The 14815-nt window shown below is 44.4% G+C and overlaps 1 protein-coding gene across 1 annotated transcript; it reads right to left on the bottom strand.

Moving 5' to 3' along the window:
• Positions 1 to 1146: 1146 nt before the first annotated feature.
• Positions 1147 to 7971, bottom strand: LOC139561221 (plasticin-like). The gene is made up of 9 exons (XM_071378186.1): positions 7267 to 7971; positions 4784 to 4844; positions 3873 to 3968; positions 3566 to 3730; positions 3174 to 3299; positions 2617 to 2837; positions 2480 to 2529; positions 2259 to 2332; positions 1147 to 2102 (listed from the first exon to the last, which is right to left on the bottom strand). The coding sequence occupies exons 1-9, from the start codon at positions 7830 to 7832 to the stop codon at positions 2004 to 2006; spliced, it is 1458 nt and encodes a 485-aa protein (XP_071234287.1). The 5' UTR covers positions 7833 to 7971; the 3' UTR covers positions 1147 to 2003.
• Positions 7972 to 14815: the final 6844 nt, after the last annotated feature.

Below are 14815 nucleotides of genomic sequence, written 5' to 3' on the forward strand. Positions count from 1 at the left end.
CATGGGAACCGTTACAGCCAATTTCTACATATCGAGCAATAACTGGCCATATACTTGATTATCAATAGCCTACATAATCATTATCATCAACATACCTGTCAAAAACCAGGTGTAGCCTAATTGAAATGTTGTGATCACCACTTGTCCCAGCAAAACATTTTCTTCCTATAAAATCATACGGACGGTAAGATTATTTTGTGTAAAATAGCTCTACATAATACTGTACTGCACAGCTGTTGGTTTCTTCCAAGAATCACATTCAAATTCAGCGTGACCACCGCCGATGCAGCGCTCGTGAATCGTAGCCTTCACTGCTGTTAAATGGTAGGTCATGCACTTTAGTGTCATCAGTGGCTGCTAAGAAATAGTTGTCTAGTCCCTCACACGAATTAGCCTACACCTATTATTGACATTTCTGGACCAATTAGCATAACATCAAAACAAACATTAGGGAATGATTTGTTACATAGACATGTTATTATAGGGTGGTATACCTACATTGTAAAATAGATCATCCACACTTGCATTGCATGTCAACAGGTCAGCCTACAGGTATAATATGCTCTTGTTTTGCAGAAAATAATGTATATTGTCAACGTGTGAGATTAGATTTTTTTTAAATAATTTGCATAAACATGATATCAGATTACATATGTCAAGCCTTAAAAGTGACAACAACCAGGTGCACCTGTTTAGAGTATGTAATGAACGAAACAGTGACTATTTCAGTCTCTAGTTGTATTTTGGTCCCAGTTGCCCTGTTTAAAAGATAAGTACATTAAGAGATTTCCATTGGGACCAATGACCAGCCTCTGCATTACTCACCGGAAGTTGCTTGGCTGCATTTTGTCCCACAAGGTGCCAGTCTCCATGGTGATTAACTAGTAACTGAAATATATTTTCTATTTTAAAATAGTACACTTCACACAAAAGAGCACTGGAAATCAGATTTCTTAGTTATTATGAAGTATTACTGTGTAATAAATCAAGTTAACTCATTTCTGCTGTATAATACTTGTTGATTGATATGTTTCACTTATGCAAATACACATTCATTGCAATTGTCAACCTTATCTCCATTTTATACAGGATTACGTAGTAGTATGAGAGTATACAATACAAATGAATAAAGATAAACTCCATAGCTCTGTTCCAGATTACTTTATTAGCATTTTCATTTTATTTGTTATTCTCTATTGCTGTCAGAAACACACATTCTCATATAATCGCATAGCACATTTCCCTTCTATTTTGAGGTGAGTGGAATGTGAGCAGAGTATGTGGTGCTGCTACTGTGGCCTTTGACCGTTCTGTATGTATCTATAATCAATCCCATTGGTGGTCCCTCTCTGGCAGGATATTTTACATTGAGAGTTCCATGACACTATACAAAGACCCTCTCCTTTTTAAATTGCACTGATTGTTGTCCACTGTCTCTCAAAGCTAAATCAAATCATGTCCTTCGACTGGAGAGAGTACCATGTCAGATATTTTTTTTTGTGTGTGGAGGGATCACAAAAAACCTTTTGCTTTGTTTTTGCCACTTTCCATTTACCCATTTTATTGAATGAAAAGTTCAGCTACAATTTTTTTTAAATATAATTTAACTGTAAATCAAGGCCTCAATTGGTGTATCGATAAAAAGGTTAAATTTGCCCCAGGAGCTACTCAAGTCTGTGTTCATTCACTGCATCGTGTCTGTGTATGCTCATGTATGGCTGTCTTTGTTTTGTATTTTTTCTTCAATGAGGAATGATCGGTTATTTAAACTAGCACCGCGATCACATCCTGTGACTAAGTTTGCTATCTAAAAGAGATTTTGTCAACTTTTAACATTGCACAAATATATACTACAGGCTCTCTGTTCTACAGAAAAATGGAATCTTAAAGGGTGAAAGGTGAGCAGCAATTATGGAGTATGTAGCTTTTAACAATTTTTTTTTGTTCTTTTGTGTTGTATTGCTACATCTGAATCTGGAACAAGTAATTGGTACCTAACTATTCTAGTCATCGTGGTCATCCCTGCCATGATCCCTGTCATTAGTATCATGGTTGCCATCCCTCTCACTCCTCTCCTTTTCCTTCTTTGATTCCTTCACCACCTTAAGGAAGAGAAGAAGAGAAACAGACCTCAGTCAAATTCCACCACTTCCTGCAAATGCTTTCTCGTGAAATTACACTGTATAATGAATATCAAGGTGGACATGGAAAGTATGGAACACATTTTCTTGATACCAGGAAATATTTGGAATGTTTACCTCTCCATCACGAGTCTCCACTGTCTTAATCAACACAGGCTTCCTGCTAGGGGTGTCTGGGGTATGGTCATAGCCTATAAGGGGATAAGCCAGATTTAGTGACATAGATACTGATATGTTAAATATAAAGATAATACTGGCAAGTATATGTGTATTTGCATGGAGAGGGAAATAAATTGAGAGATAAAGACTAGTATTATTGGCAATATGATGGAACTCACCCCTATCCCCACTACGGCCATACTGGGAGGGATGCATGGGAACAGTAATCCTAAAGAGAAATGAAGCAATAGGTTAGCTCAGGAATGTGTTCATAATCAGATGCGAGTAAGGATGTCCTAACCCTTATCCTCCTCACCTGCTCTCCTCTCCCTCCAGCAGCTTGCGGTAAGTGGCGATTTCTATGTCCAGGGCCATCTTGACGTTGAGCAGGTCCTGGTACTCCCTCAGGTGTCGGGCCATCTCGTCCTTCAGGTGGTGGATCTCGTCCTCGTGGCGGACCACGTTGTCCTGGTAGTTATTGGCCTCCACGCCAAACTGGTCCTCCATCTCACGCATCTGCCTCAGCAGAGCCTCGTTCTGAAAAATACACACATACATACAGTGAGGGCAGGAGGAAATGGGGGATTTTATTAATAGAGTATCTTGCATCTTCAGGATGCCCAGCCCACATGGGCTTATAGAACACTGTATTCCATCACTGGGGGAAGATTGGGGGAGATTTTGGGGGGAGGAAATTATAAGGGATTTTGCTCACTCGCATCATCCTCTACTTACATGCCTGACCCACTTGGGTGATTCATGGCTGGCAGTCATTTTGGGTTAAGCCTGAGATCATTGTACTGTTGTTGCTCACTCAGCCAGTGTAAATTGTGGTTGATTACAGACAAATAGGCAAGTTCTGTGAGGCCTCACCGTGCTCTTCAGTGCATCAATCTCACAGCTGAGGGACTGCATCTGCCTCCTGTGCTCATTTTGCTCTTGCTTGGCCTGCCTCATAGCATCAGTGTTACGCTTGGCAGAGTCTGTCAGGTCAGCAAACTGCAAGAGCACAGAACAAACACATAAATAAGAACAGGTGTTACTCTGTGTGTGTGTGTGTGTGTGTGTGTGTGTGTGTGTGTGTGTGTGTGTGTGTGTGTGTGTGTGTGTGTGTGTGTGTGTGTGTGTGTGTGTGTGTGTGTGTGTGTGTGTGTGTGTGTGTGTGTGTGTGTGTGTGTGTGTGTGTGTGTGTGTGTGTGTGTGTGTGTGTGTGTGTGAGATTAGGTAGTTCAATTTTGTGTGTGTGTCCATTGTTCCCCCCTCACCTTGGACTTGTACCACTCCTCAGACTCATACATGTTCTTGGAGGCGATGTTCTCGTACTGGGCCCTGATGTCCTTGAGGGCAGCGGTCAGGTCAGGCCTGGCGGTATGGTCCACCTCCATCTTCATCTGCTGGGTCTGGAAACTCACCTGCACCTCCTGGATCTCCTGAGAAGACCGCAGAGCAAGTGAGAGGTTACTTTTTTTTAAAGGCCTCTAAATAGCAGGTTGAATCCAAAAAGATATGATGATGCATGGATCATCATGAAGGCCATGATTTGTGGTCGACCATCTCAGCAGCTGCATCTACCTCATCATGTAGCTTCTTGAGGAACTCAATCTCATCCATCAGAGACTCGATCTTCCTCTCCAGCTCCAGGCGAGACAGAGTGGCATCATCCACATCCTGGTTTCAGATCAAACTGTTATTAGTAAGTATTTCATCAACCCCCAAACAGGTTAAACAAATCTTATTGGCTTGATCAGATAACTCTAACAGTGAGTGGGATGCATACAGTATTATATCAACAATGCAATGCCATCAATATTGTGTTTTGTCATACGTATCTTAGTTTGTGTTCATTAGCGCACACTGTTAAAACCGTACCTTTTTTTTTGAATGAAAACAAGCATTTCTTCTTAGAGTAGTTCAGATTAGTCCCTCGTCGTTTCGGTCTGTTTGTTTCCATTTGGTTCCTACAGATGTAGGATCTTAATTTGATCACCCTGTTGCAGGGGAACTTGCCTGCAATGCAGGACATTTAAAACTTGTAGTGTATTTGAGATTTAAAAGGCTTCTGAAGTTTGTAATTTCCACTTTGAAATTTTAGACTTGAAAAAAACCCTACAAAAATGTCCATTAATTAGAATTCACATAATAATTCACATTTCCTGTTTCTGCAGGATTATTTTCCTGCTGTAGCAAGCTGGCTTAAATTAAGATCCTACATCTGTAGTGAAAACCCATGATTTCACGATTCTCAGAGTTGTAATGTAATCATAATAATCAGCTCTATCTCAGCCAAACAGAAGATGTCACTGTTATGCAGGGCTATGAGGAAAGGGAAGCTTTGGGTTGGGCTCTGACATCACAACCGGCGAGCCAAATGTGATTATCCAGGCTGAGTATTTCAATCAGACTTTTACCGTCAACTATTGACTCGCTGCCCAATATATTGATTTGGTGTACATTGTGATGGTTTGAGTCTAGGGTGTGTTTACCTTGCGGAAGACAAGCAGGTTGCTCTCAGCCTCAGATCTCTTCTGATTCTCCTCATCCAGTCTGTAAGAAGAAAATACATACAAGGAGAAAATATTTATTACAATCATGCATAGGCCTATGGAAATTCATGTTGTAGATTCATATTAACTATTTATGGAACCTCAGATCTCCACCTTAGAATACATAAATGAATGGAAATTCCCTATGTAACTCTTTATGGCACTTCAGAACTAATTTGATATCGTTCACAATACTTGGGTTATAGTCTAGGTTTCGTCCAGCTCTGGACAAAGGAAACTGAAGCCTTGGGACAGGATGGAACACAGTGCTAATTGCATAAGTGCTATCTGAGGGTTTGTCCCAAATTGTAAGCTATTCCCTACATAGGGCTCTGGTCAAAAGTTGTGCACTTTATAGGGAATAGGGTGCCATTTGGGATGCAGACCTAGTATGTCTGGCTGGGTGTCATAGGTCTCCTCCTCAGAAAGAAGCATCAGCTGGCAAAAAGCCTCTGGATCAATTTGGTAATTCACTGTCCTGTAAAAGGATTTGGGAGCGTATCGAATGGGGTCAGCAGCTGCTACATCAAACAAATTTGGCTAATTACCACTTCTTGGAGGTCATCTGGACACACCCTGTCTTAAGCCTGACAGCTCTGGGCATTCTGCCACCAAAGTCTATACTACGTAAGCCTAATAGTATACTGACAGGTCTGACTAAGCCTTCCCTTTCCTAAATGTCAAATATACTTAACGTTTTATAAGCAAATTTAAAGCGTAAAAATATAAACGCCTGGTTGAATTGATATTCGAATAGGTTTTTTAACCTAGTTTTTTAACCCAGTTTGATAAATCTTTTGCTTTTGTATTAGTCATCATAGGACAGGGTCATAGAACACAGTGTCTCTTCCACTGTTGTGATGAGTCATCAAAAATGATATCATAAGTCCAATGATATCATTCAGTGCACACCATATCCACTCTCTATCTAACATGGAATCGCAGCAGGCTCGCTGGGGATTGGCTGTCTCTGTGGTCAGTCACTTGATTGCTTGGCGTGTGTGGGGGAGGGTTACTGCATGTGTGGGGTTTGCTGCCTCACCTCATCTTTAATTCATGCCATGTCGCAGGGGTCCTTTTTCCTAATGGGGTCCCAGGCACCGTCCCATCATCACAGGGGGACACTGAACATCCCCTAATGGAGCCACTCTCATTGAGTCACATAGATTTTTCCAGATGCTATTTTTCTCCCCACCTACAACTCCCCCTCTTCCTCCTCTACTGCCTCTTCCCTCTCTCATCCCCCTCCCTACATCTTTCCTGGCTCCATAGTGTGCAGTCTATCCATCCTCCTCTTCTGTCATCTCTCTCCCCCTCTCTGGGGCAGGGAAGGGACATGGGGAGTGTTTGTGCGTTTACATGTAGTTAGTGGGTGTCTACAGAAATTGTAACTCAAATGGGGAAAAATACTGTTTCCCATAACTGGTTGTCTGGTTCTTCTCAAGTTTGAGTTTGAAAGAAAAATATTGTGGTTCGGTTTGAAAGGGCTGATGGAACTGCAGTGTAATTTAAAATTAAATGTGTTATTGTCTATATTTACATTCCATGAATGCAGGAAGTTTCATCTTCCGTTTAATGGCATTTGTTTGATTTAATAAAACATATTTTATTAAATAATCTGCCTCAACAGTTGCTGAGATGTCCATTGAAAGTTTGTAAATATTGTATAAATGGTCAAGTAGAAATGCTCTAATACTGTAGTGCCTTGTTTTCCTTGGTGTCCCATTAATTGCTTGGTTATGATATGCTGAAGCACTTCATCTTGTTTTATGTTGGATCCTTCCTGTCCAATGCCATGACATTTAGCGTGTTTGCGCCCACACACACACACTGCAGTAAAGCACAGAGTGCGGTAGTATGCTGCGGTGCTTTTGTGTTCATCCTTCCAAAGTGCCACACCCCAGCCAGCCCACCACTGCTGGTATGGAGTTTTTGGTTGGAGCCGAAAGACCCCCGGTCCTGTATCAGTGTTTAAAATACAGCCTATATATATTGTGGTGTAAGGGTATGTTTAAAGATTAGGGGGGGGGGGGGGGTGATAGGAGGGTGGTGGTGGTGTGAAAGTCACAGACTGTACACAGTCACACACCCTGTCCCCTCCCCGACAGGCTCTGCCCAGAACGTATCTATCAACATCAGAGTCTAAAAAACTGCTAGTCTGCCAACTTCCTGAAATACACTCTCAATCGTTACACCCCCCTTTTCAAACACCACTACCTCCCAAAATCTCTCTACATCACTCATGAACTTCCCAAACAACCGCCCCCCCCTACTTCTTGCTCACAAAATCTTTCTACGGTACGTCACCCATGCACCCATGCATTACCCAAGCATCCTACAACCCTCCCTTACCTTAACCCTCACTCCCCAAACATCCTTCATACCCCACCCCTCCCTCCCACTCTCTCCTCCATGTCACCCACCTCTGTTTGATAAGGTTCATGTCTTCGGCCAGGTTGTCCCTCTCCACCTGGTACTGGTCCCTCTCCTTTCCCACGTGGTCCAGCTGGCGCCTCAGCTCCCTCAGCTCCTCCTGGAAGAGCTCGGTGGCCCGGTTGGGCTGTCCCTCCTGCTGCTGACCCTTGAACTGGCTCAGCTCCTGCTGCAACCCGCTGTTCTGCTGCTCCAGGTAGTGCACCTTGTCGATGAAGCTGGCAAAGCGGTCGTTGAGGTCCTGCAGCTCCACCTTCTCATTGCTGCGGGTGGCCAGGAACTCGGCATTGACTGCGTCGGCCAGCTGGAAGTCCACCTTTTCGTAGGTGAGACGGGGCGGCTGGGTGCTGGAGCGCTGGCGCTGCTGGTGGTGGTAGTTGGAGGAGCGAGAGGGCACCACGGGCGATATAGAGCGCATGTAGTGCCCGCTGGACATTGGCATGCGGGAGTATGAAGGCGAATAGGAGGACATCGAGATGGGGTTGGGGCCCCCGAATGTGCGACGGTAGGAGGTGGAGGCTCGTCCTGAAGGGTGGTTCATTGAAGGGTGGCTCATGGTTGATATTTGGTGCCTTGTAATTTTGCTAACTATCTATTTCGAACTATCTATCTCTCCTTACTGTCTCTGTCTGGTGGAGCCGAAGGTGCCTGGGAGCAGGGAGTGAAGCAACAGGATGTCCGACTGAGGAGTGCTGTGGCTTTTATACACACGAGCTGGACATCCCATCTGCCTTACCCCCATCCCCCGCTGCCTCCCTGCAAACACCCCCTCCTCAGCCACACCCTACTTCCCTCCCTCCTAGTCTCCAGAGCCCCTGCCTCCTTCCTCTATCCATCACTCCTCAACATACATGCAGTCTTAGGCCACTCCCTGGCCCACAGTAGCAGGCCCTCTTCCCCCTATGTTTTCTCTCTCTCTCTCTTCCATCTGCCCCTCCCTTTTGTCCATAGCAGGAGGCCAAACTGTTTCCCACGTTAATGCCTTTATCTCTAAAGATGTCCCCATCGCCAAGCCCACCTCCCACTCCTCACCTTGACAGCTGATATATCCTTTGTAGGATGCTGTGTCTGCTCCCTGCTTCTTCTTTTTTTCAAATCATCTCCTCCTGTTGCTTTGTCCCACTCCTTGTCACTCTATCATCTGTCTTCTCTTTCACTGTTAATATCCTTCATTTATCTGTAATGGTACAGTAGATGTGCATAAGTGATATCATCAGCATCAATTATGTAAGACATTGGAAAGTTGTTCAACAAAGTACTTTGTCCAAATAAATCCAGAAACAGACATTTGTATTATTAATCAGGTTCTTATATCACAAAGCTCATTTGGTTAAGACTGCAGAGCTGAATTTATTTCCTATTTCTCTCTCTTCCCTTTATTTCCACGGTAATGGAATACTATATTGATATTCTGGCAGGCAAGGGCTATGACTGTGCAATTTAATCCTGCATGACCGACTGGTTTAGAGTGATCTCTGTTTGAATCCTGAGGGGTGAGATCTACTCAACAGCTCAGCAGATTTCAGAACAACACTTTATTGTTCTTATATTTCAAATCCAGTCATGTCCTCTGAGCTCAGACACAATGACAATGTAAATGTAGTATTTTCATATTTTTGTGGGTATTGTAGTGAGGTGCGTACTGGCGGCAGAGAAGTCAGGCGCAGTAGAGCGAAAACTGATTTACAACGGTTTTGTTTAATATCCATAAACCACCGTCAACAGAACAATACAATAAATGGGTCAAACAATACCCGGTAAATACCAGCATACCGTGCATAGCACTACAAGAAACAAGTACCAACAAGGACATGAGGGGGAACAGAGGGTTAAATACACAACATGGAATTGATGGAATAGGAACCAGGTGTGATGGAAGACAAGACAAAACCAATGGAAAATGAAAAGTGGATCAGCGATGACTAGAAGGTTGGTGACTTCGAATGCCGCCCGAACAAGGAGAGGGACCAACTTCGGCGGAAGTCGTGACAGGTATTTTGTTCAAACTGAGGCAAAGGGTTTTAGAAAAAATTTATATTGGTTGACCAGTCTAACTTTTATTGTAACAAAATTAATGAAATACATAATGCTTACTTTGCAGTACATGGGTAGGCTCTGGACTGAGTAAGCCTTGAGAATCTGAGGGAGAAGCAGCAGGTTTCCAAGGCGATAGACTTCTTCATGTGTTCCTCATGAGTCCAAGGTGTGCTGCTGCAGGACAGAGAATTAGTGGTCTGGTGATAAAGAATTTGGAAAGTGACTAGGAGGAATGCTAGCTGTCCGATAAGGTGTCATTAGCAAAAACCACCCCCCACTAATGACAAGGAATCTAAGAAAATAAGTCAAAATTGACATTCCAAACAATTGAGTCATATTCAAAATATACAGAAGCATAATATGTTGATAATGAGTGAAATAATAACTTCTTACTCTATTGAAAATGGTATACTACAGTGCCTATTGCTCAGTTGTTGCTCAGTGTTATTGTACTGCAGTGCATAGCCTCAAAGCAACATGTCAAAAAGTACACTGTGAAGTTCTAGGAAGCCTAAATGCATTCTACTGCAGAGGCAAATTAGTTGCCAGCTCTGTATGTTGGGTTGTGTGGGTTAGTGTGCATGTACTAATTAGCGATTTGCGTCTCTGAACACCTGTGTGTTAAGGGAACACGGACGCCACAAATGGTGTACTGAAAAATACTGTCAGGTGCAACTGTGTTAAAAACGGTTAAAAGGGTATATTTTTCATTTGTGAAATTATTTTAATGTGATGTGAAAGTAGAAGGCTTTATGTTTCTAGAACCGTACCGCAATTGAGAGTCGATTCACCTTTAGATGGAGTATTTGGCTGTTTTGACTGCCAGAGCCAATTCGCCTCTAAACAGGAGATGTAAGGTCCTGGTCTATAAGAAGTAAGGTTAGGCTCCTTTAGTCCATAGGTGGGCAAGCGAAAGACATTCTACCAATCCATTTTAATGTTGAAGCAATGCAGAGCATGCACCTTGTCTACTGTGGGAGGTTTTCCCTCTCTTTACAGTACATCCCTACCTCCAGGTATCTCTCTCCCTCCCCCTCTCCTTCTCCCTCCTGCTCTGTGATTTGCTCCCTCCCATTCCTCTTCCATTCATTTTGAGATCCAAAGACACAACTACATTTTTGCTCCCAATTATTCAACAATCTCTTTAAAACATTTCATCCATCAAAGTCTCTCTCTCTCTCTCTCTATGTATGGCTGCATGAGTGCAGCAGTACAGCACTTGGCCAGCTGCTACCCGTGTCTGGCTTTCTTGGTAATTCATTTCCTGTGTGATGGGCCTTGCACCATGATCTAATCAACCTGCCTTATAGTAAAGAACCTAGTCTTTCGCTCCCTCTCTCTTTCTCCCTGCTTCTGTCTTTCCTTAATGGAAGATTACACACTGCAATTTTTCACTGTTCCTTTTTTCCCAATAAAGACCAATATTCTCAAATGGCAACTGATCAGGTTTCCCATGACCTGAGTCTCTATCCCCTCCCTTCACACACACACACACACACACACACACACACACACACACACACACACACACACACACACACACACACACACACACACACACACACACACACACACACACACACACACACACACACACACACACACACACACACACACACACACACACACACACACACACACACACACACACACACACACACACACACACACACACACACACACACACACACACACACACACACACACACACACACACACACACACACACACACACACACACACACCTCAAATCTATCTTATCTCACTGTAAAATCTAGGACACAATCACCTTCTGATGTACAGATATCATATTTCCTGTATTAGTGCTTCCTCCCAGCATACCAAGCAGCATCCATTTCAAAGACATGAGTGAGTCTAGCAGCTCGTAATTAAAGCAACCATGACATGCTTCATTTTTCACTTGGCTAAAGCTGCAGTTAACCATCTATCAGCACTGACTACACAGGTCAGACCAGGTAGGTAATGACCGTGTGAAATGTGCATGAAACACATCGTGCCGACAGAGAGGGTCACCTCGCTTCTAGTCCTTAGGAAACTTTTGCAGTATTTTGGTTTTTATGCATTATTTCTTACATTGTCAGCCCAGAAAATCTTAAGTGTTATTACTTACAGCCGGGAAGAACTATAGGATATCAGAGCGACGTCAACTTACCAGCACTACGACCGGGAATACGACTTTCCCGAAGCGGATCCTTTGTTCGAACCACCCAAGGCATTCCAACTGATTCCAGAGGCTGACCCAACACAATGTCACCGCAGAAGAGGTAGACGGAGCGGCCTTCTGGTCAGACTTCGGAGGCGCGCACACCACCCATGGCTTCCGAGTATATTACTCACTAATGTCCAGATTCTAGACAACAAGGGAGACGAAACTAGGGCAAGTGTTGCTTTCCAGAGAGAAAGTAGGGATTGTAACATAATCTGTTTCACGGAAACATGGCTCTCTGGGGACATGCTGTTGGAGTCGGTACAGCCACCGGGATTCTTTATGTGTCGCGCCGACTGGAATAAACATCTCTCAGGGAAGAAGAAGGGTGGAGGTCTATGTTTCATAATTAACAACTCATGGTGTAATTGTAAAAACATACAGGAACTCAAGTCCTTTTATTCACCTGACCTAGAATTCCTCACAATTAAATGCCGACCATATTATCTCCCAAGAGAATTCTCGCCGATTATTGTCACAGTTGTGTATATCCAAAGTTCCAAATTTCTTCAGCCTTCTTCACCACACTGTCTGTGTGGGTGGACCATTTCAGTTTGTCCGTGATGTGTATGCAGAGGAACTTAAAACTTTCCACCTTCTCCACTGCTGTCCCATCGATGTGGATAGGGGGGTGCTCCCTCCGCTGTTTCCTGAAGTCCACGATCATCTCCTTAGTTTTGTTGACGTTGAGTCAGAGGTTGTTTTCCTGACACCACACTCCGAATGCCCTCACCTCCTCCCTATAGGCTGTCTCGTCGTTGTTGGTGATCAAGCCTACTACTGTTGTGTCGTCTGCAAACTTGATGATCGAGTTGGAGGCGTGCATGGCCACGCAGTCATGGGTGAACAGGGAGTACAGGAGGGGGCTGAGTACAGGAGCGGCCCATCAGGAAGTACAGGACCCAATCACACAGTGCGGGGCTGAGACCCAGGGCCTCAAACTTAATGAGGAGCTTGGAGGGTATTTTGGTGTTGAATACTGAGCTGTAGTCAATGAACAGCATTCTTACATAGATATTCCTCTTGTCCAGATGTGATGGTGATTGCATCGTCTGTGGACCTATTGGGGCAGTATGCAAATTGCAGTGGGTCTAGGTGATATGATCCTTGACTAGTCTTTCAAAGCACTTCAAACTGGAAACTGGAAACCACATATCATTAGGCTGCATTTATTGTAGCTGGCGATTTTAACAAAGCAAATTTGAGAAAAACGCTACCGAAATTCTATCAGCATATTGATTGTAATACCCGGACTGGCAAAACACTGGATCACTGCTACTCTAACTTCCGCGATGCATAAAAGGCCCTGCCCGGCCCTCCGTTTGGCAAATCTACTCCATTTTGCTTCTCCCCTCATATAGGCAGAAACTCAAACAGGATGTACCCGTGACAAGGACTATTCAATGCTGGTCTGACCAATCGGAATCCTTGCTTCAAGATTGTTTTGATCACGCGGACTGGGACATGTTCCAGGTAGCCTCAGAGAATAATATAGATTGATACGCTGATTTGGTGAGTGAGTTTATAAGGAAGTGCATAGGAGATGTTGTACCCACTGTGACTATTAAAACCTACCCTAACCAGAAACCGTGGATAGATGGCGGCATTCGTACAAAACTGAAAGCGTGAACCACCGCATTTAACCATGGAAAGATGACCGGGAATATGTGTAGTTATTCCCTCTGTAAGGCAATCATACTAGCGAAATGTCAGTATAGGGACAAAGTGGAGTTGCAATTCAATGGCTCAGACACGAGACATATGTGGCAGGGTCTACAGACAATCACGGACTACAAAAAAAAAACAGCCACGTCACAGACACCGACATCTTGTTCCATACAAACTAAACACCTTCTTTGCCCGCTTTGAGGATAATACAGTGCCACCAATGCGGCCCGCTACCAAGGACTGTGGGCTCGCCTTCTCCGTGGCCGATGTGAGTAAGACATTTAAACGTGTTAACCCTCGCAAGCCTGCCGGCCCAGACGGCATCCCTAGTCGCGTCCTCAGAGCATGCGCAGACCAGCTGGCATGTTTATGGACATATTCAATCTCTCCCTTTCCCAGTCTGCTGTCCCCACGTGCTTCAAGATGGCCACCATTGTTCTTGTACCCAAGAAGGCAAAGGTAACTGAACTGAATGACTATCGGCCCGTAGCACTCACTTCTGTCATCATGAAGTGCTTTGAGAGACTAGTTAAGGATCATATCACCTCCACTTTACCTGTCACCTAGACCCACTGCAATTTGCTTACCGCCTCAATAGGTCCACAGATGATGCAATCGCCATCACATCTGGACAAGAGGAATACTGTACCTATATAAGAATGCTGTTCATTGACTACAGCTCAGTATTCAACACCAAAATACCCTCCAAGCTCATCATTAAGTTTGAGGCCCTGGGTCTCAACCCCAACCTGTGCGATTGGGTCCTGGACTTCCTGACGGGCCGCCCACAGGTGGTGAAGGAAGGAGACAACATATCCATTTCGCTGATCCTCAACAATGGGGCCCCACAAGGGTGTATGCTCAGCCCCCTCCTGTATTCCCTGTTCACCCATGACTGCGTGACCATGTACGCCTCCAACTCGATCATCAAGTTTGCAGATGACACAACAGTAGGAGGCTTGATCACCAACAACGACGAGACAGCCTATAGGTAGGAGGTGAGGGCACTCTGAGTGTGGTGTCAGGAAAACAACCTCTGACCCAACGTCAACAAAACAAAGGAGATGATCGTGGACTTCAGGAAACAGCAGAGGGAGCACCCCCCATCCACATCGATGGGACAGCAGTGGTGAAAGTGGAAAGGTTTAAGTTCCTCTGCGTACACATCACGGACAAACTGAAATGGTCTACCCACACAGACAGTGTGGTGAAGAAGGCCGAAGAAATTTGGCAAAAACCCTCACAAACTTTTACAGATGTAGAATTGAGAGCATCCTGTCTGGCTGTATCGCCGCATGGTACGGCAACTGCACCGCTCACAACCGCACGTCTCTCTAGATGGTGGTGTGGTCTGCACAACGCATTACCGGTGGCAAACTACCTGCCCTCCAGGACACCAACAGCACCTGATGTCACAAGAAGGCCAAAAAGATCAAGGACAACAACCACCTGAGCCACTGACTGTTCACCCCGCTACCATCCAGAAGGCGAGGTCAGTATAGGTGCATCAAAGCTGGGACCGAGGACTGAAAAATAGCTTCTATCTCAAGGCCATCAGACTGTTAAACAGCCATCACTAACACAGAGAGGCTGCTGCTGACATACAG

This window comes from Salvelinus alpinus, chromosome 2 (genome assembly GCF_045679555.1).
Source record: "Salvelinus alpinus chromosome 2, SLU_Salpinus.1, whole genome shotgun sequence".
Taxonomy (NCBI): Eukaryota; Metazoa; Chordata; class Actinopteri; order Salmoniformes; family Salmonidae; genus Salvelinus; species Salvelinus alpinus.

Excerpts from the sequence above, each read along its gene's own strand:
- LOC139561221 (XM_071378186.1), bottom strand. The coding sequence starts at position 7,832 with ATGAGCCACCCTTCAATGAACCACCCTTCAGGACGAGCCTCCACCTCC. Across the intron at positions 3,300-3,565 it reads AGGAGTGGTACAAGTCCAAG|TTTGCTGACCTGACAGACTC; the intron begins GTGAGGGGGGAA and ends GTGCTCTTGCAG. Across the intron at positions 2,838-3,173 it reads TTGATGCACTGAAGAGCACG|AACGAGGCTCTGCTGAGGCA; the intron begins GTGAGGCCTCAC and ends TGTATTTTTCAG.